General features: G+C 42.9%; 1 protein-coding gene across 10 annotated transcripts in view; it reads right to left on the bottom strand.

Moving 5' to 3' along the window:
* The window catches only part of SGSM1 (small G protein signaling modulator 1), a 98811-nt gene that overhangs the window by 12946 nt on the left and 63206 nt on the right, over positions 1-22659 (bottom strand). For all 10 annotated transcript variants that reach the window (XM_023559298.2, XM_010598773.3, XM_064272535.1 and 7 more), the window contains 6 exons: positions 18473-18601; positions 17862-18044; positions 15816-15884; positions 13317-13907; positions 12694-12818; positions 9472-9554 (listed from right to left, as the gene is read on the bottom strand). In XM_023559298.2, coding sequence (XP_023415066.1) covers positions 9472-9554; positions 12694-12818; positions 13317-13907; positions 15816-15884; positions 17862-18044; positions 18473-18601 — 1180 coding nt within the window. The remainder of the gene's footprint in view (positions 1-9471; positions 9555-12693; positions 12819-13316; positions 13908-15815; positions 15885-17861; positions 18045-18472; positions 18602-22659) is intronic.

Below are 22659 nucleotides of genomic sequence, written 5' to 3' on the forward strand. Positions count from 1 at the left end.
TTTCTTTAGTAGAGCTTTGTAGTTTTCTTTGTATAGGTCTTTTACATCTTTGGTAAGATTTATTCCTAAGTATCTTATCTTCTTGGGGGCTACTGTGAATGGTATTGATTTGGTTATTTCCTCTTCGGTGTTCTTTTTGTTGATGTAGAGGAATCCAAGTGATTTTTGTATGTTTATTTTATAACCTGAGACTCTCCCAAACTCTTCTATTAGTTTCAGTAGTTTTCTGGAGGATTCCTTAGGGTTTTCTGTGTATATAATCATGTCATCTGCAAATAGTGATAACTTTACTTCTTCCTTGCCAATCCGGATACCTTTTATTTCTTTGTCTAGCCTAATTGCCCTGGCTAAGACTTCCAACACGATGTTGAATAAGAGCAGTGATAAAGGGTATCCTTGTCTGGCTCCCGTTCTCAAGGGAAATGCTTTCAGGTTCTCTCCATTTAGAGTGATATTGGCTGTTGGCTTTGCATAGATGCCCTTTATTATGTTGAGGAATTTTCCTTCAATTCCTATTTTGGTAAGAGTTTTTATCATGAATGGGTGTTGGACTTTGTCAAATGCCTTTTCTGCATCAATTGATAAGATCATATGGTTTTTGTCTTTTGTTTTATTTATGTGATGGATTACATTAATGGTTTTTCTGATATTAAACCAGCCTTGCATGCCTGGTATAAATCCCACTTGATCAGGGTGAATTATTTTTTTGATGTGTTGTTGGATTCTATTGGCCAGAATTTTGTTGAGGATTTTTGCATCAATGTTCACGAGGGATATAGGTCTATAATTTTCTTTTTTTGTAATGTCTTTACCTGGTTTTGGTATCAGGGAGATGGTGGCTTCATAGAATGAGTTGGGCAGTATTCCGTCATTTTCTATGCTTTGGAATACCTTTAGTAGTAGTGGTGTTAACTCTTCTCTGAAAGTTTGGTAGAACTCTGCAGTGAAGCCGTCCGGGCCAGGGCTTTTTTTTGTTGGGAGTTTTTTGATTACCATTTCAATCTCTTTTTTTGTTATGGGTCTATTTAGTTGTTCTACTTCTGAATGTGTTAGTTTAGGTAGGTAGTGTTTTTCCAGGAATTCATCCATTTCTTCTAGGTTTTCAAATTTGTTAGAGTACAATTTTTCATAATAATCTGAAATGATTCTTTTAATTTCATTTGGTTCTGTTGTGATGTGGTCCTTCTCATTTCTTATTCGGGTTATTTGTTTCCTTTCCTGTATTTCTTTAGTCAGTCTGGCCAATGGTTTATCAATTTTGTTAATTTTTTCAAAGAACCAGCTTTTGGCTTTGTTAATTCTTTCGATTGTCTTTCTGTTCTCTAATTCATTTAGTTCAGCTCTAATTTTTATTATTTGTTTTCTTCTGGTGCCTGATGGATTCTTTTGTTGCTCAGTTTCTATTTGTTTAAGTTGTCGGGACAGTTCTCTGATTTTGGCTCTTTCTTCTTTTTGTATGTGTGCATTTATTGATATAAATTGGCCTCTGAGCACTGCTTTTGCTGTGTCCCAGAGGTTTTGATAGGAAGTATTTTCATTCTCGTTGCTTTCTATGAATTTCCTTATTCCCTCCTTGATGTCTTCTATAACCCAGTCTTTTTTCAGGAGGGTATTGTTCATTTTCCAAGTATTTGATTTCTTTTCCCTAGTTTTCCTGTTATTGATCTCTAGTTTTATTGCCTTGTGGTCTGAGAAGATGCTTTGTAATATTTCGATGTTTTGGACTCTGCAAAGGTTTGTTTTATGACCTAATATGTGGTCTATTCTAGAGAATGTTCCATGTGCGCTAGAAAAAAAAGTATATTTTGCAGCAGTTGGGTGGAGAGTTCTGTATAAGTCAATGAGGTCAAGTTGGTTGATTGTTGTAATTAGATCTTCCGTGTCTCTGTTGAGCTTCTTACTGGATGTCCTGTCCTTCTCCGAAAGTGGTGTGTTGAAGTCTCCTACTATAATTGTGGAGGTATCTATCTCGCTTTTCAATTCTGTTAAAATTTGATTTATGTATCTTGCAGCCCTGTCATTGGGTGCGTAAATATTTAATATGGTTATGTCTTCCTGATCAATTGTCCCTTTTATCATTATATAGTGTCCTTCTTTATCCTTTGTGGTGGATTTAAGTCTAAAGTCTATTTTGTCAGAAATTAATATTGCTACTCCTCTTCTTTTTTGCTTATTGTTTGCTTGATATACTTTTTTCCATCCTTTGAGTTTTAGTTTGTTTGTGTCTCTAAGTCTAAGGTGTGTCTCTTGTAGGCAGCATATAGATGGATCGTGTTTCTTTATCCAGTCTGTGACTCTCTGTCTCTTTATTGGTGCATTTAGTCCATTTACATTCAGGGTAATTATAGATAAATAAGTTTTTAGTGCTGTCATTTTGATGCCTTTTTATGTGTGTTGTTGACAATTTCATTTTTCCACATACTTTTTTGTGCTGAGGCGTTTTTCTTAGTAAATTGTGAGATCCTCATTTTCATAGTGCTTGACTTTATGTTAGTTGAGTCGTTACGTTTTTCTTGGTTTTTATCTTGAGTTATAGAGTTGTTATACCTTTTTGTGGTTACCTTATTATTTACCCCTATTTTTCTAAGTAAAAACCTAACTTGTATTCTTCTATATCGCCTTGTATCACTCTCCATATGGCAGTTCAATGTCTCCTGTATTTAGTCCCTCTTTTTGATTATTGTGATCTTTTACCTATTGACTTCCATGATTCCCTGTTATGTGTATTTTTTTTTAATTAATCTTAATTTGTTTGTTTTTGTGGTTTCCCTATTTGAGTTGATATCAGGCCGTTCTGTTTTGTGACCTTGTGTTGTGCTGATATCTGATATTATTGGTTCTCTGACCAAACAATATCCTTTAGTATTTCTTGTAGCTTTGGTTTGGTTTTTGCAAATTCTCTAAACTTGTGTTTGTCTGTAAATATCTTAATTTCGCCTTCATATTTCAGAGAGAGTTTTGCTGGATATATGATCCTTGGCTGGCAGTTTTTCTCCTTCAGTGTTCTGTATATGTCGTCCCATTCCCTTCTTGCCTGCATGGTTTCTGCTGAGTAGTCAGAACGTATTCTTATTGATTCTCCCTTGAAGGAAACCTTTCTTTTCTCCCTGGCTGCTTTTAAAATTTTCTCTTTATCTTTGGTTTTGGTGAGTTTGATGATAATATGTCTTGGTGTTTTTCTTTTTGGATCAATCTTAAATGGGGTTCGATGAGCATCTTGGATAGCTATCCTTTCGTCTTTCATGATGTCAGGGAAGTTTTGTGTCAGGAGTTCTTCAACTATTTTCTCTGTGTTTTCTGTCCCCCCTCCCTGTTCTGGGACTCCAATCACCCGCAGGTTATCCTTCTTGATAGAGTCCCACATAATTCTTAGGGTTTCTTCATTTTTTTTAATTCTTTTATCCGATTTTTTTTCAGCTATGTTGGTGTTGATTCCCTGGTCCTCCAGATGTCCCAGTCTGCATTCTAATTGCTCGAGTCTGCTCCTCTGACTTCCTAGTGCGTTGTCTAATTCTGTTATTTTATTGTTAATCTTTTGGATTTCTACATGTTGTCTCTCTATGGATTCTTGCAACTTATTAATTTTTCCAGTATGTTCTTGAATAATCTTTTTGAGTTCTTGAACAGTTTTATCAGTGTGTTCCTTGGCTTTTTCTGCAGTTATCCTAATTTCATTTGTAATATCATTAAGCATTCTGTAAATTAGTTTTTTATATTCTGTATCTGATAATTCCAAGATTGTATCTTCATTTGGGAAAGGTTTTGATTCTTTTGTTTGGGGGGTTGGAGAAGCTGTCATTGTCTGCTTCTTTAAGTGGTTTGATATGGATTGTTGTCTCCGAGCCATCACTGGGAAACTAGTTTTTCCAGAAAATCCGCTAAAAAAAAAATGCAGTCAGATCCCTATCAGAGTTCTCCCTCTGGCTCAGGCTATTCAGATGTTAATGAAGCCGCCTGGGGAGGGTGGGGGAGGGAACAGAGAGATAGGAGAGTAGCACCTCAGAATACAGCCAGAGTTGCTTGTCTTGCTTGGAATGACTATTATATCTGAGATTCCCGCGGGCGCGTCGCCTATGTGTGCTGGCTGTGTGGAGATTGCCCCCGGGGGGTCTGGCCCGCTGGAGTCACGGTCAGATCCTCCGCTTCCAGCCGCACGCCCAGCGTCAAGGCTCCCCTACTGGGACGGTGCACTCTCGACTCCAAAATCAGTCGCTGCCTCCCGGGGACTTCTCCTCCCTCCAGCCGCGTGGCCGTGCTGCCCCTAAGAACCAGTTGGGCCTCCTCCCGGGGTTAGTTCAGATGGGTGGAGCAGGTCCCCGTGCTTGTGCCGTGACCGAGTGTCCCGGCTGGGACGCTGTTCTCCCTGCTCCAATACCAGTCGCTGCCTCCCAGGGATTTCTCCTACCGGCTGCGTCCCACGCCGCCCGCGCGACCCGGCTGGTCCCCTTCCCGGGGTTAGTTCAGGGGGGTGGAGCAACTCTCCGTGTTTATACCGTACCTGCGTCCAGTCCAAATCCCTGCGGGACGGTTCCCCGGCTCGGATGCTGCTCTTTCTGCTCCAAGACCAGTCACTGCCTCCCGGGGACTTCTCCTACCGGCTGCGTCCCACGCCGCCCGTGGAACCGGCTGGTCCCCCTCCCGGGGTTAGTTCAGGAGGGTGGAGCAGGTCTCTGTGCTTGTGCCGTACCTGACTGGTACGCTGGCTCCAGGCTCTGGAAACAATCGCTGCCTCCCTGTATTAGTTCGTTCTCCATCTCTAAATCTGTGTTTGTTGTTCAGGGTTCGTAGATTGTTATGTATGTGATCGATTCATTTGTGTTTCCGTGTCTTTGTTGTAAGAAGGATCCGAGGTAGTGTCTGCCTAGTCCGCCATCTTGGCTCCGCCCAATATTATTATTTTTAAAATTCTAATAGTTCATGAAATTCTCAAGTCTGGAGACTGTATTTGAGCAGCCATTGACAAAGTTTGAAGGACTTTTACAGGCTATACACGAAGAAAGGGTCAAATAACAGTGTAAAATGCTGCTTAGAGAGTCACTACACATATCACGAGAGTAAAGGCTCTGAGAAGTTCTGCAATAAAGAAACCTACTTTATATTGTTTAACCCACTGTTTCTAAAACTCACTTGAAGATAATATCTTTTGTTTGTTTTTTTCTCTTAACACCTAGTAACTTTGGAAATGCTAGGCCAGACTGGAAGCTTTCCCAAGGTACAGTAACAGCTCGCTCAGTTTTAAAACAGATTTTATTTTGTAGAACAGTTTTAGATTTACAGGGAAATTGAGATAATAGTACAGAGTTCTATATATACCACATCCAGCTTCCCCAATTAACATCTTATATTAGCATGGTGCATTTGTTACAATTAATCAACCAACAGATAGATGAGAGACAGCTGCCATCGAGTCGACTCTGACTTCACAGTAGCCTTATACATAACAGAATGAAAACAGAATGGGTCATCCTCATAATTGCCAGCATGTTTGAGTCCATTGTTGCTACTGTGCTAAACCATGTCACTGAGGGTCTCCCTGGCCCTTGCTGGCCTTCTACTTCACCAAACATGATGGTCTCCCCCAGTGACTGATACCTCCTGATGATGTGTCCAAAGCAAGCAAGTTGAATGTTCTGTTGTGATCCATACAGTTTTCATTGGCTAATTTTCTGAAGTAGATCATCAAGCCTTCCTTCCTGTACGTCTTAATCTGGAAGCCCTACAGAAACCTGCCCACCATGGGTGACCCTGCTGGTATTTGAAATACCAGTGGCATAGCTTCCAGGATCACAACCACGATCAAGCCACCACAGTACAACAAACTGACAGACGGGCAGTGGAATGAACCAACTGACACATTGTAATTAAAAGAAGTTCAAACATCACTCAGCTGTCTTAGTTTTTAGCTAATGCCCTTTTTTTGTTCCAGGATCCCATCCAGGACACCACATTACGTAGAGTTGTCATGTCTCCTTAGGCTCCCCTTGGCTGTGGCAGTTTCTCAGAGTTTCCTTGTTTTTGAAGGTCTTGACAGTTTTGAGGAGTTTTGGTCAGATGTTTTGTAAGGTGCCTCACTATTGGAATTTAACTAACTTTTTTCATAAGACTCAAGTTATGGGTTATGGGAGGAAGACAAGAGAGGTTAACTACTGTTTTCATCATACTGTATTAAGGGTACATGCTATCAGTATGATTTATGACTGTTGATGTTGACCTTGATCACCTAGCTGGTATCCTTTCTCCATTGTAAAAGTTTCTCCACTGTAAAGTTTCTCTCTTCTCCCTTTCCATACTGTACCCTTTGGTGGGAAGTCACCTAGAAAAGCCCACACCTAGAGTGGGGAGTTATGCTCCCCATTTTTTAATAGTTTAAGACAACTCACACACCATAGAATTTGCCCTTTTAAATTATGCAATTCAGTGGTTTTAGTATATTCACAGAATTGTGCAACCATCACGACTGTCTAATTTCAGATGATTTCATCACCCCATCTATACCCATCAGCATCATTCCTCATTCCCTTCTCCCCTCAGGTTCCCACAACCACGGAGTTGACTTTCTGTCCCTCTGGTTTTGCATTCCCTAGATATTTAAAATTAATGGAACATTATAATATGTTCTTTTCTGTGACTGGCTTCTTTGGCATAATATCTTCAAGGTTCATCACTGTTACAGCATGTTTCAGTACTTCATTCCTTTCTAATGCAGGATAATATTCCATTGTATGGATATACCACATTTAATTTATCCATTAATCTGTTAATGGACATTTAGGTTGTTTCTGTCTTTTGATTATTATGAATAATGCTGCTATAAACATTCATGTACAAGCTTTTTCATGGACATATGTTTTCAATTCTCTTGTGCATATACCTAGGGGCGGAATTGTTGGGTCATGTGGTAACTCTATGTTCAATATTTTGGGGAAATGCCAAACTCTTTTCCAAAGTGGCTAAGACATTGCACAATCTCACCAACAGTGTACGACGGTTCCAATTTCTCCACTTCCTTGTCAACAGTTGGTATTGTATATCTTCTTTATTTTAGCCATCGCAGGGATGAAGTGGTACATCATTGTGATGTGGATTTGCAGTACCCAATGACTAATGATGTTGAGCATATTTTCATGGGCTTATTGGCCATTTGTATATCTTCTGTTCTATTGAGAAATACCTATTCTAATTCTTTGCCCATTTTTAATTGGGTTTTTTTTTTATTGTGGTGAAAATACACACACCAAAACATTTGTCAGCACAACAACTTTGACATTTACATGAGTCTCTTCTTATTGTTGAGTTGTAAGGTTTCTTTACATATTTTGAATACAAATCCCTTATCAGATAAATGATTTGCAAAGGTTTTCTCCTATTCTGTGGGTTGTCTTTTCATTTTCCTGATGGTGTCCTTTGAAGAACAAACATTTTTAATTTTGATAAAGTCCAGTTTATCTATTTTTTCTCTTGTCACTTGTGATTTTGGCGTCATACCTACGAAACCACTGTCTAACCCAAAGCCACAAAGATTTATTCCTATGCTTTCTTTCCAGAGTTTTAGCTCTTACATTTAGGTCTATTACCCATTTTGAGATAATATTTGTATATGGTGTGAGGTAGGGGTCCAACGTCATTATTTTGCATATGGATATACAGTTGTTTCAGCACCATTTGTTGGAAAGAGTAGTCTTTCCCCATTTAACTGAATTGTCTTGAAAACCCTATAAAAAATCAACAGACCATAAATTTAAGGGTTTATTTCTGGACTCCCAATTCTATCTGATCTATTTGTTTATCTTTATGGCACTATCACACTGTCTTGATTAATGTAGCTTTATAATAGATTTTATATGTTTTATGTAATAGGAGCCCTGGTGGTGTAGTGGTTAAGAGTTCGGCTGCTAACTGAAAGGTCAGCAGTTCAAATCCACCAGCTGCTCCTTGGAAACCATAAGGCCCAGTTCTACTCCGTCCTATAGGGTTGCAATAAGCTGGAACCGACTTGACAGCACCTAATAACAACAATATAATAGATTTTGAAATTGGGAAGTGTGAGTTCTCCAACTTTGTTCTTTTTCAGGATTGTTTTGGGTATTCTGGGTCCCTTGCATTTGCATGTGAATTTTAGGATCAGCTTGTCAATTTCTGCAAAAAAGGCAGCTGGGACTTTAATAGTGACTGTATTGAATCTATAGATCAATGAAGAATATTGACATCTTAACTAGCTAAGCCTTCCGATCCATGAACATGAGATGTCTTGCCATTTACTTGGGTCTTCTTTAATTTCTTTCAACAATGTTTTGCAGTTTTCAGTGTACAAATTTTGCACTTTGTTAAATTTATTAATAAGTATTTTAATCTCTTTGATGCCAATGGAACTGCTTTTTTAACTTCATTTTCAGATTGTCCATTGCTAATCTATAGAAATACAATTAATATTTGTATATTGATCTCATATCCTGTAACCTTGATGAACTCATTTATTCTAAGTATTTTTATTCCTTAGAATTTCTATACACAAGATCATGTCATCTATGAAGACAGATAGTTTTACTTTTTCCTTTCTAAGTTTGATGCCTTTTATTTCTTTTTGTTGCCTAATTGCCCTGGTTAGAACCTATAGTGATGAAAGTGGGTATCTTTGTTTTGTTCCTGATCTTAGGGAGAAAGCTTTCAGTTTTTCACAATCAAGTACGATGTCAGCTGTGGGTTTTTATAGATGCTGTTTATCAGGATGAGGGAGTTCCCTTTGATACCTAGTTTATTGAGTGTTTTTAATAAGAAAGCTTCCTCCTTTTCCTAGTTTTTTTCTTTTAATCATGAAAAGCTGTTGGATTTTGTCAAATGCTGTTTCTGTGTCTATTGAGATGATTGCATAGTATTTTGTTCTTTATTCTATTAATATGGTGTGTACAATTGACTCCTTTTTGAATGCTAAACCAACCTTACATTCCTGGGATTGAAACTTTTATATGTTATATATACGATCGTGCTGTATAATCCTTTTTTATGTTGTTGGACTCATTTTCTAGTATTTTGTTGAGGATTTTTGCATCTATATTCATGAAGGATATTGGTCTGTCTGTAGCTTTTTTTCCTTTGATATCTTTGTCTGATTTTGGTGTTGAGGTGATACTGGCTTCATAGAATAGGTTGGTGAGTTTTAATTCTTCTTTAAACATTTGGCAGAATTCACCAGTGAAGCCATCTGGGCCTGGTATTTTCTTTTTTCTCATTCATCTTCATACCTTCTGTGGCTAGGAAAGGCCTGGCTAGGTGCTGGGCACCTGGAAACATGTGTTGGGAAACATGGAATAAAAGGGCTTTTTATTTCACTAGGATCTTGATGTGCTCGCCAGACAGGCCTTCTGAGCTCCTGTCCTGACCCATTCTATGAGTTACAAAGAGAGGCTAACCCCTCACCCCCTCAGCAGGAAGGAAACTGTAGTTCCGGGCCTGGAACAGTGAAGACACACTTACCGTCATCCAGGATGACCAGCAGTGGGGCCAGGAGGTCACACATGCCCTGGACATAGCCGATTTCAATGTGCTGCCAGATGTAGCTACAAGAGAGACACAAGGGGCCCAGTGATGCTACCCACAGCTTTCCCCTCCAGCCCACTCCTCTCATCCCTCTGCCCTGGTTTGGGTCCCTCATCCCTCTGGTGGACCACTCCCTCAGCTTTCTGCCTGCAACCCCGTCACCAATCTCACCCTCATCAAACATTCTACAAGCAGTCACAAGGAGGACCTTCCTAAAGTCCAGCTCGAGGAGGCTGCCTACATGCTTTAAAGCCTTCACTGGCTCCCCGCTGCCTGGAAGGATGATGTCCAAACTCATTTATTAGGGGTGCAAAGTGATTCATGGTCTCCTCGAAATCTGTCTTTACTGCCTCATCCATCATTTCCCAGCACCCCTATCTCCAGGTACATTGCAATATTCACCTTTACACAAATAAATCACATGTTTGTGCCTCTGAGCCTTTGTCTTAGCCATTCCCTTTTGGGAATTCCCATTTGCCCCTGAGTAATAACAGCTACTAGTTACTGAGCATTTCTGTATACTTGGCCCACCCTGGTGGTTCAGTGGTTAAGAGCTGCTAATCAAAAGGTTGGCAGTTCAAATCTACCAGGCACTCCTTGGAAACCCTACGGGGCAGTTCTACTCTGTCCTACAGGGTCACTATGAGTCAGGATCTACTCAATGGCAATGAGTTTTGGCCTGCTCTACATTCACTGTATCATTTAATTCTTAAAATAATGATATGAAATAGGTACTATTATCATCATCCCATTTTACAGAAGAGGAGACTGAGGCACAGAGAAGTAAGTGACACGTACAAAGTCATAAACCTAATGAACGGTAGAGGCAGGATTTGAAGGCAGGCTGCCTGACTCGAGGGTATGTGCTTTTAATCTCTATGGTAAATGGTTTCTTCAGTTTCTGGCAATTTTGTCAAAGTTCATCATGAAGGACACCACTTCTGTAAGATCTTCCATGATTTCTCCTTATGCCATAACCAGGCAAAAGTCAGCCCACCCTTCCTTCTCCTCCAACAATTTTTCATTTAAATATAACATACTCTGTAATAATTATATCTTTTCAACTACATTTTGAGTGGTACTGTGATTGCTTGGGAGACTAAGGCAGAACAATTAAAAGGTGGTGCTTATAAAAAAGAATGAGTTAGAGGCAGGGGTCAGCAAACTTTTTCTGTGAAGGTCCAGATAGTAGTTATTTTCGGCTTTGCAGGCCATATGCTCTCTGTTGTAACTACTAAGTTCCAAAAAAGCCATCATAGAGAATAAGCAAATGAATGAATATGGTTTTGTTCTAATAAAACTTTATTTACAAAAATAGGTGCTGACCCCTAGTTAGGATACCATATTTTGGCATGGAAAGAAGTTCAGAATGTATTGTTGATTAAAAAAAAAAAAGGAAGCTGCCAAAAATAAATAAATAAAGTATAATCCTACTTAGGTAAAATTTAAAAAAAAAATTAAAATATGTGCGTTCATGTTACAGGAAGTCCTTGACTTACGACGTATTTGAGTTACAATAAACTGCACTTATGACTGTCTTTTTTTTTATACATCTTATCGTTAGTGATAAGTACTACATATAGTGCTGCAGCCCATAACCTGCTGATGTCACCATTCTCAGATGTTCGCGTGCAGATGTTCAAAGATTGGACTTACAAAGATACTGATAACAAAATGCAATAATAATGAAAACTAAAAAAAAAGGTATTTGACTTATGTCACAACCGACTTATGACAGAGCCATCAGAACGGAACCCTGTCACAAGTCAGGGACTACCTACACATCATATTATACAATATGTATTATATAATGTACAACCTACTGGATATTATATTATGTTATATACCATATATATCACATGTTGTATATATGAACTTGGAGGATGTACACTAAATCGCTAGTTACTTCTTCTGGGTGAGTCTCACGGATGGGTGGAGATAGAAGTACAAATTTCTCTTTCACACCTTATGGACTTCTGAGTTCCTTGATTGATTTAGGTTTTGAAACAAGTATGGGTAAGTTTCATATATTAAAAAAATGCCAAAAATAATTTTTAAATGAAAAGTAATAAGTAGCCCCAGAACTTGGCTTAAAGAAAGAAAAAAAAAGAAAGGACACAGATTCTGGAGCTAGAGAGACGTGAGTTTAAATCCTGCTCAGCCCCTGCCCAGAAAGGGGACTGATACTTCTCCAAGCCTCCATTTCCTCACCTATAAAAAACAAACCAGCTGTTGTCGAACCGATTCTGACCCGCGGCGAGCCCACGAGTCTCGCCGTATAACTGCGTCGAACCGATTCTGACCCGCGGCGAGCCCACGAGTCTCGCCGTATAACTGCGTCGAACCGATTCTGACCCGCGGCGAGCCCACGAGTCTCGCCGTATAACTGCGTCGAACCGATTCTGACCCGCGGCGAGCCCACGAGTCTCGCCGTATAACTGCGTCGAACCGATTCTGACCCGCGGCGAGCCCACGAGTCTCGCCGTATAACTGCGTCGAACCGATTCTGACCCGCGGCGAGCCCACGAGTCTCGCCGTATAACTGCGTCGAACCGATTCTGACCCGCGGCGAGCCCACGAGTCTCGCCGTATAACTGCGTCGAACCGATTCTGACCCGCGGCGAGCCCACGAGTCTCGCCGTATAACTGCGTCGAACCGATTCTGACCCGCGGCGAGCCCACGCGTCTCGCCGTATAACTGCGTCGAACCGATTCTGACCCGCGGCGAGCCCACGTGTCTCACAGTATAACTGCGCTCTATGGCTGAGTTTTCAGAGGTAGATCACCAGGACTTTCTTCCGAGGCAGCTCTGGGTAGATTCGAACCAGCAATCTGTTAGAAGCGGAGTGCTTAACGGTTTGTGCCACCCAGGGACTCCTGACTATCAAAGGGGATGATACTTACCTCAGAGGGTTGTTGTGAGGGCTCAATGAGATGATGACAATAAAGAGCTCAGGACAGTGCCCGGTATACAGTAAGCACTCTCTTAAATGCTCTCTTCTATTATCATTATTCCTATTGTTATTTTAGTATCAGTGTGGGCTGAAATAAGATTCCCGGTGGGTATGGTGCCAGCCGCAGAGGCTGCAGTCCCGGTGGGTAGCCCGCAGCCCCCACTTCTGCCCCCTCCACTCTTCCACCGACAGCCCCTCCAGGCACCTGCACATGATGTTGCGCAGCTTCTCCAGGTTGGCAGGCGTGAAGTACCAGTAGTTCCGGTCGCACCTCTGCACGTCCTTCTCGATGCGGTGCAGGTTCACCGTGTACAGGTCCAGCAGCTCCGGCTGCAGGTCGCCAGGTGGGGAGGAAAAGAACAATGATACCTGACTCCTCACAGTGGCTGCCCCCCAGAGGTCCCAGAGGTCCCCTCACCTCCTCCTACCCACCTCCCATTGTCGCTTGAAAGAACATCGTCTACCTGGACCAGGCGGGTGTTTGAATTTTTTTTTTCTTCTGGGAAGCTGCATTTACCTTGTACGATGAACACTCTTTTTATTTGTTTCCTTTATAAAATAAAATCCCAACTCATACCAACCCCATGTGACAGAATAGAACTGTGTTCTGTAGGGTTTACAAGGCTGTGACCTTTCAGAAGCAGATCGCCAGGCTTGTCTTCTGAGGCCCTTTGGATGGGTTCGAACTGCCAACCTATCAGCTGATAGGCGAGTGCTTAACCATTTGCTCCACTCAGGCACTCTGTGTAATTGAGTTTTGTGGTACGTCCCCACCCTCCCAAGGCTGCTGGTGAGAAAACTGAGTGGAGGAGACCCCTGGTGACTTACAGAGTAGGTGACACCACTGGAAGACACAGGGGACGCCTCGCTATTGGCAGAAGTGGTCACGGCCAGGGAAGCCAGAGCGGGGAAGAGACTTTCCATCTCGGGCTCCTCTGAGAGGTTGTCCTCGCTGTCCGCCTGGCTGCGCTTCTCAGCCTCGCTGCCCTCCCAGCCATCCATCCCCATGCCCTCCTTGTCGGGCAAGGCCACGTCCATGCTGCCAGTGATGGACATGAACTCGTCCATGCTTTCATTGGCGAGGAGGTCGCTCTCCAGGCTGTCCTGCACAGCCAGCTCCTCCCGGGGGGCCTCGTCCCGGGAAGTGGTGGCCTCGCTGCTCTGTCCGTCATCCACGCTGCTGTCCCCGGGCTGCAGCACTGGGGGCACATTCCGTTGGGCATCCATGACACTGTCTTCCGTGCTCAGGCTGGGCTCTGAGTGCTCTGAGAGGCCTGACGAGAAGTTGTGGGAGGAAGGGTGGCCGGAGTCTGGGGAGCACGTGCCGTTGACCAGGTTCCCATTGGGGATCTTGGGGTGCTTCTCCTCCAACCTGCCTTCTGCCTCCACCTGCTCTACCTCATCCACAGACTCGAACACCTGAGGACAAGGTGCACAGAGAGATATGAACTAGAATGTCCTAAATATCCATCAGTAAAAAAACACCAGTTGCTGCCAAGTTGATTCTGACCCGTGGTGACCCCATGTGTGTCAGAGCAGAAGTACGCTCCACGGGGTTTTCAATCACTGATTTTTCAGACACAGATCGCCAGGCTTTTCTTCCGGGGTGCTTCTGGGTAGACCTGAACCTCCAACCTCTTGGTTAGCAGCTGAGCACGTTAACCATTTCCACCGCCCAGGGAGTTCTATCTATCAAGAGGGACTGGTTTAAACATGAAACATGTGAGCAGTGGAATATTACATAGTAAAAAAGGTGAGGCAGAGCAAGATGCAATATATACTTCCATTTATGAAAAAGAAAAAGTAAGTTATATGCTTGTATATATACAGACTAATCCAGAAAGAAACAAGGCAGCATGCAGTTGACTCTGAGCAGAGGGTACTTGGGAACTGGAATGGAAAGAGAAAAACTTTTCATCATACAAGTTTTTATTACGTGTATGTAATTTTTTTCAAGTAAAAAATTAGTTAACAACATCATGCTTGCTGAATATTATGGTGTATTTTTCAAAAGTAGTTAGATGCATATGAAATACTATGAAAAATCTCCAAGATACATTTTTAAGGTGTATTTGTGGTTCTTTTTGTCCTCAGGCCATGTCCCACCAAGGATATGCAGTAAAAGACCATATTTCAACGTCACTTGAAATATTTCTTCTCAGTGTGGTTGCTACTGACCTGATTTACTGTCATTTCATGTGTTTCTGTTTTTTTCATTTCTTTTTAGTGGCTTTAAATTATGTAAGAAAGTTACCTAAAGCCAAAGTCAAATCTAGAAAACAAGGAATATTCAGGAGACTATAGTTTCTGTTCTGCCACTTCTTCCACAGGGAACCATTTTGATTAGTTTCTGGTTTATCCTTCTTTTTTTTTTTTTTCTGAAAACAGACACAAATATATACATATATTCATATTTCTGCTTTTTGCATAAAAGGTGACATGCTATGCACATTTTTTGCACTTTGGTTCTGTTTTTGCTTTAACACTGAGTGTGACTGAGTTAACATGTTTCTACTGGGTAAAATGGAAATACTGAACAATATACACGATGGCATTTATGTAGAAGTTTTAAAAGGTTACCAAACATTGTTACATATTACCTATGCATTACTGCATATGTAAAGGGCTACAGACTGGTGTGGAAGGATACACAGCAAGTTGAGAATAGGTGTTATTTCTAGGGAGGGTACTCGGGGATTAAACCAGTGGCCATTGAGTAGATTCTGACTCATGGCGACTCCATGTGTGCCAGAGTAGAACTCTGCTCCACAGGGGTTTCCATGGTCAATTTTTCAGAAGTAAATAACCAGATCTTCCGTCCTGAGGTGGCTTTGGGTGGGTTTGAACTACCAACCTTTAGGCCAATAGTCAAGCACTTCATCATTTGCACTACCCAGGGACTCCTAGTTGGGGATCGCTGTTGCCATCAAGTCAATTCTGACTCACAGCAACCCTGTATGACAGAGTAAAACTGCCCCATAGGGTCTCCTAGGATATAATCTTTATGGGAGCAGATCGCCAGGTCTTTTCTCCCACAGAGCCACTGGTGGGTTCAAACCGTGGACCTTTTGGTTAGCAGCTGAGTGCTTAACCATTGCACCCCCGGGGCTCCTGTGTTGGGGACTGTTTTGGGGTGGTCAAGGATAACTTTAGCTTTCTCTACAATGCCTCATTTTTTAGAGGGATAATAGATTCACAATTACTTGTGTAACTAAAAAATCCACTTCTAAAGGCTGGTAGAAAAAGTTAAAAACCGATAAACCAAAAATCCACGTGTAGATGGTAGACATCGAGTCCCAGGACCCCAGGCTGGAGGGTGGGGCTCACCTGTGTGCTGCTGCTGGAGTCGCTCTGTAGGCGGATGTTCTGGCGGCCGGAACTGCAGCTCTGTGAGGACTGAGAGAAAAGCCAGCAGGGAGTGAGTGGTGCAGCCACATCCTGGCTCAGGGTGTGCCTGGCCCTTAGCCCAGGAGGCAGGGGCGCATTATCCAATAGGCTAGGTAAGCAGAGGGCTTACCTTGCTTACCAGATTATCTGTAGTGAACAATTCCACATTTTTCACCACATCAAAGATTCTGCTTCTAAGTATGGCTGGCATCTGTCTCTCTCCCAACCCCATAGCGCCTTTCTACAGGATCAAAGCCTCTTTTCCCATTTACAGTCCCTGACAGGGACAGATTACCACAGTAAGAAAGGTAAGCACGTGACACTCATGTGAAACTGTGTACTACAGATTAGTAAGTAAGCACAAGTAAATTCGTGCTTACCTTGCTTACTGGGTCATCAGCCCTTGGCAGGAAAGATGACTGGGCTGCGAGTCAGGAAGCCTGGTTGTATCTCTATCCCCTAACTTGGGCAGGCCCCTCTCTGGGCCTCAGTTTCCTATCTGTCATATGAAAAGGTAGGATTCACTCTTTGTTCCCTGGAGCCCCCCTGGAGGTCACGCTGGCCACTGGGATGCCACCTGCCACCCCTGCACCTAGAGCACCCCACCTTTAACTGCTCTGTACTTGACACTTGTGGCTAACATTTCAGTTCTACTCAGAATAACTGGTTGCATTAACAGTCCAATTCTTTACCCTCCCCAACCCCATACATTCTTTTTGCCCTGTAACTTTTTTTTAATATTTAATTTTTGTTGTTGTCATTGGAAATATACACAACAGAACACACACCCATTCAACAATCTCTACACATATAATTCAGTGACACTGATTAGATTCTTCAAGTTGTGCAACCATTCTCACCCTCCTTTTCTGAATTCTTCTTCCCCCATGAACATAAACTCACTGCCCCCTAAGCTTCCTGTCTAACTTTTCCAGTTGCTGTTGTCAACTTGATCCTGTATAGTTAGATCTTAAAGGAGCACGATGCTTAAGTAAGACCTTCTTTAGTAGTTAAACTAAACTACCGTTTGGTTTAAAGAACGTTTCAGGGGATATTTTTGGTTTAAGGCTTAAAGATGAGCTCAGGGTAATCGTTTCAGAGGTTCATCCAGCCTCAATAGTTCCATTGCCCTATAACTTTATAGTCCCTGTCCTTCTGTGGCTGGGCTTGACCATGGGACTTTCTTCAGCCAAAGGGATGTTAGCAAATTTGATGCAAGCAGTGGCTTGAAAAATGCTTCTGCACTTATGCTTTCTCTCTTCATCACCTGCTTTCACCATAAAATATGCTCGGGTTAACCTGATAGAGGTTGAGACATGTGGAGCAGATCTAAGTCGCCCCAGCCCTCTCAGTGAGCCCAGCCAAAATCAACAAGCCATTTAGCTGACCTGCTGCTGACAGCAAGGCACACATGCAAGGCTGAGCCCTACCTGGCCCAGCTCAGAGCAGAAGTGCCCAGCTGGCCCGGGCAACTGACGACTGACACATCACTAGTGAAGAGAACTGACTTTTTTCCTGAGCTTCTCCTTGGGAAAACTGGAGGCTCTCTGAGGACAGGCGTGTCTGCCTTGGCCCCTGGAGCATCCCTGACACCAAGCACAGTATCTGGCGCATTAAAGGTACTCAGAGCACTTGTTGAATAAATGGAAGCCAGGCACTGTGCCAGGTACTTTATATACACTGTTTCATTTGATCTGCATACAAACCTCCCCTATATAGATGATTATTCCCATTTTGTAGATGAAGAAACTGAGGCCCCAAAGTAAAGGTGCTTGATTGAGGACCCAGAGGTAGGAAATGGTAGAGGCTGGAGTTCAAACCTAGGTCTGTCTGACTCCAAAGTCATCCCGCCTCCCAAAAAGAAGCTAGCAGTGAGACTCTGTCTCAATGTCCCAGCCACCCACCCCTCACTACCCCTACACTGGCCCGATGAAGCAGATCCTGGCCTTCACCACCCTCCTTGCTCTCCAAGTGAGTGCCCATCACCTCGTTGCTGATGGTGGAGTCCCGGTGCATCATCCGGTGCAGGTGGCTGTCTAGGCTGGCCCCCGACGAGCATTTGGCCAGGGCGGCCGCGTGGGACTCGCGCTCTCTCTGCCGCACGATGGCCTCGCAGCCCAGCCACTCAGCCATGGTCTGTGCGTAGCAGGCGTGGACCTGCTCATCCACCTGCAGGGCAGACGCAAGGTTTCCTGGAGTTGGGATTCCCTAGAGAGATCCAGCCCTACTTGGAAAAGGAGGTCCCCAAGTCTTGGCAATGACCATCCAATATTCATGCAGTTAATGTCCAACAGGCATTAACTGAGCACCTGCTGTGTGCAGACACTGCTGTGTGCAGGCATGGACTAGGGCTTGGGGATACTTCCAAGTGGGCAAGGATGCTTCTTCCTTTGCTTTTTTAAAAATAAAAAGTTTACTTAAAAAATTATAGATGTGGCTTGGGTTCTATTTCTAATGGACAATGCTGTCCTTGAGTTTCCGGCCTCCCGTATCTCCTTGCCCCATTTTTGCCCAACATGGGCCCAGGTTTCCCCAGCCCCATAGCGTCCAGCTCTGCTTCTTGCCAATGATCCCACTGCTCACTGAGGGCAACCAACCTCCTTCCTTTCTGCTGCCGACATCCCAAACTGGTAGTGGCCCAGAAGGAAGGGCCACACAGCCTTGCGGATCTCTGGCTGGATGCCCCCGTAGTAGATGAGACGCAGCAGCTCCTGCTCCTCGTAACTCTGTGGTGGGCAGTGGGGAGGCAAAGGGTTTGGTCAACAGAAAACACGGGGGGATTGGACTTTGTGACCCAACAGTCCCATTTCTCAGACTAGCCTTCAGAGAGCCTGGTATGAACGAGCAAAGACATACGTTCCTGGATACCCATCATGGCATTATGTGAAAGAACGAGCACCTGGCAACTCCCCAACTGCCCACCGATGGGGAAATGGTGCACCTCTACACTGGAACACCACCCAGAATTTAAAAAAAAACAAAGAACAAACCCCAAACCCACAGGAGGTGTATCTATAAGGATCTATACAGAAAGATGTTCGATGCGCATTCTTAAGTGAAAAAAGCAAGATGGAGAACATACCTGGTGTGAACTCATTTTTGTATTAAGAAAAAAAGGCTAGTACATATGAGGAGTCCCTGGATGGCACTAATGTTTAACGAGCTCGGTTGCTAACACAAGGTTGGTGGTTTGAGTCCATCCAGAGGCTCCTCGGAAGAAAGGCTTGGTGGTCTACTTCCAAAACTCAGCCACTGAAAACCCTGTGGAGCGCAGTTCCACTCTGAAACACGCGGGGTCACCATGAGATGGAACTGACTAGATGGCCATGGGTTTGGATTCTTTTTTAAAATATATACATCAATTTATACATCAATATTTCTAATTACTTTTCAGTCAATTTTGCATACTCCACTTACTTGGCGAAATTATCCTAGAGTTACGAATGTTGACTCAGGTCTAAGAGAAATTGTTCTAAACCAAAATAGCCCACAATGAACATTTCCAGCTGCTACTTCATATACTAGTAACTTCTATGCACATGCTAGGATGACTCTTACTGTATCGCAGAGTATATTTTTTCCACTTTCTTCTCTTAAATTTATTTGCAGGCAAAGGCTGTACAGTTAACAAGTGGTCATGCTGAGGGTCCAGCACGTCCTAACTGTGGGTCTGTGTGGAAAGTAGGATTCACACCGGCCGGAAGCCTACTCTGAAGGGAGCCGCAGCCCATTTCCTCTCACCTCTTTACTTCACATTCCACTATTAAAATCGTATTTCAGATCTTAATGCTAGCCTTCGGTGTACCCAACCACAATGGCAAAGTAGGCTATTCCTTTGTCCCTGTCGGGAATTTTGATTTGTATTATGTAGACAGCCTTGTCAAAGCTGTTTAAAAAAAAATCAGAGAACTATTTGTGGCAGAGGCCTCAAGCTCTCTAACAAAATTCTATGTCCTCTTCTCCCTGAGGCCATAGTAGACTCCATTTCCCAGCCTGCCTTGCAGTTTCATGTGGCATGTGAAAGAGTGCTGACCAATGGGGTGTGAGAAGGAGTGATGGGTACCATTTCCAGGCCTGGGCTTTTAGGATACAGATGTGCTCTTCCCACCCTCTCTCTTTTTCCTTCTGCTGGCTGGAGACAGATGATCATGAGGCTCTGGAGGATGGTGGTAACACAAGCTGAAGGAGCCAGGGTTCCTGAATTGCTGTAGGGAGGCAAGATGCCCATCCACAAGTAACACCCACACAAGACTTGAATGAGAAATAAGCCTCTGTTTTTCTTGTTATTTGCCATTGAGGTGATTCCATCTCATAGTGACCCCATGCCACAGAGTAGAACTGCCCCATAGGGTTTCCAACACTGTAATCTTTATGGAAGCAGATTGCCAGGTCTTTTCTCCCATAAAGCTACTGGTGGGTTTGAACTGCTGACCTTTCAAAAATAACCAAGGTTCTGAGAAGTCTTGCAGAATTACAGAAAGCTTTTTAACCCTAAGTTTTCCAAACTATTTGACCATAAAATTTTTCAAACAAACCTTTTCCTTTGAAAATGTGGATCAATCTACCCTAATATAAGAATGCAACCAAGAAGGGTGAAAACATGGCAAAACAGGTTATGAAAGGGTTGCAAAGGTGTTGGATGAAAAATATTCATTTTTAACCTATTTGTCATTTCAACCAGTTTGTCCTTAGACTACCATACCGGTTGCCGTCAGGTTGACTCCAACGTATGGTGAGCCCATGTGTGTCAGAGTAGAACTGTGCTCTGCAGGGTTTTCAATGGCTGATTTTTCAGAAATAGCTTACCAGGGCTTTTTTCCCAGGGGCCTCTGGGTGGACTTGAACCTCCAACCTTTCAGTTAGCAGTCGAGTGCATTAAGTGTTTGCACCACACTCTTGTTGTTGGGTGCCATCAAGCAGATTTCAACTCATAGCAACCCCATGTGACAGAGTAGAACTCCCCCATAGGAGTTTCTAGGCTGTAATCTTTATGGGAACAGATGGCCAGGTCTTTCTCCCACGGAGCTGTTGGGTGGGTTTGAACTGCCAACTTTTCAGTTACCAGCTGAACACTTAACCATTGCTAAAAAAAGAAAAAACTAGAGTACCCCAAATTGGTTGATCGCCAGAATCACTTGTGATGCTTTAAAAAATACAGATCCTTGGGCCCCTTTCCCAGGGGTGCTAAATCATTAAAGCTGAAATGGAGCCCAGAAATCTGTAAATCTTTGAAATTCCTCAGGAAATGTGGACTCTCATAAGCTGCCAAGGGTTATGAATGCTCTGACCTTCTTAGAAAGTAAGCTGGTACATCGATTTAAATTATACATGCACATAAATCAATTTTATTTCTAGGAATCCACTCCAGGAATATAAGTACTAGTACTGAGAAGTGCGTGCTCATAAAAATGTTACCTGGAGTTAATTGCTTGAAATCATAGTAAAAAAGGAAGAACCTAGATCCCCGTCAATAGGGAAAGATTTAAATAAATTATGGACCATCTGTATATGTGGGTCTGAGGTTCTAACGTTCCGTATGAAAGAGGTTTGAAAGAGGTCCTTGATATCTTAAGTGACAAAAGCAAATTGGTCACTTAAAATATAGATATAATACGACCTCATTAAAAGAGGAAACCCTGGTGGCGTAGTGGTTAAGTGTTACGGCTGTGAACCAAATGGTTGGCAGTTCGAGTCCACCAGGTGCTCCTTGGAAACTCTATGGGGCAGTTCTACTCTGTCCTATAGGGTTGCTATGAGTCAGAATTGACTCAACAGCACTGGGTTTGGTTTTTGGTTCATTAAAAGAAAAAAAAAAAAAAAACCCGTATGCACCACCTGTCAGTCTGTCGTATTGTGCTGCCTTCTGTGTTGCTGTGATGCTGGAAGCTATGCCAGCAGTATTTTAAACACCAGTAGGGTTGCCCATGGTAGACAGGTTTCAATGGAACTTCCAGACTAAGACTAGGAAGAAAGGCCTGGCAATCTACTTCTGAAAATTAGCCAGTGAAAACCCTATGGGTCAACAGAATATTGTCTGATACAGTGCTGGAACGTGAGCACCCTAGGTTGGAAGGCACTTAAAATGCACAGTGGCTGCAACGATGGACTCAAACATACTAACGATTATAAAGATGGCACAAGGCAATGTTTCGTTCTCTTGAACATGGGGTTGTCATGATGGGGAGCCAACACAACAGCAACTAATAACAACAAACCCTGTACAAGTATATCCACAGATGGATAGGAAATGTATGCAAGGGTCCACACCAAACTGATGCTGTTCACTAATTCAGAGGATTAGAACTAGAGAGATGATTCTTTTATTGTTATTATCATCATCATTTTTAGTTTCTACACCTCTGTAGTCTTTGAGTTGTTATAATAAGCAGGCATTACTCCTGTAAATTAGAAAAATAACTTTTTGGCAAAAAACAAAAACAACCCTTCTGCTTGTCCAGGTTTGGGACCGAGTTCCTAGAGTAATGCACAGAATAGCACCTTCCCACCAACACCTGGAAGCCAGCCTGGCCCAGGGGCTCGCCAGCTTGATCCTCCCCAGGGACCAGGTGGAAAGGCACACAACAGGCTGGGCCACTAGATTTTCTCAGTGTCGAGGAAACAGGTACTTCTCCTCTTAATGCCTGCTTTTGGCAGTGGATAAACTAGTGTTTCTCAAAGTGGGTTCCGCCTTCCACCAGCTGTGAGAGGTACTCTTCCAACAAAAGTGGCTGCTCTGGCTAAGAGCATTTGAGAGAAGGTTATATATAATCTCCCATGATCCTCC

This window comes from Loxodonta africana, chromosome 19 (genome assembly GCF_030014295.1).
Source record: "Loxodonta africana isolate mLoxAfr1 chromosome 19, mLoxAfr1.hap2, whole genome shotgun sequence".
NCBI lineage: Eukaryota > Metazoa > Chordata > Mammalia > Proboscidea > Elephantidae > Loxodonta > Loxodonta africana.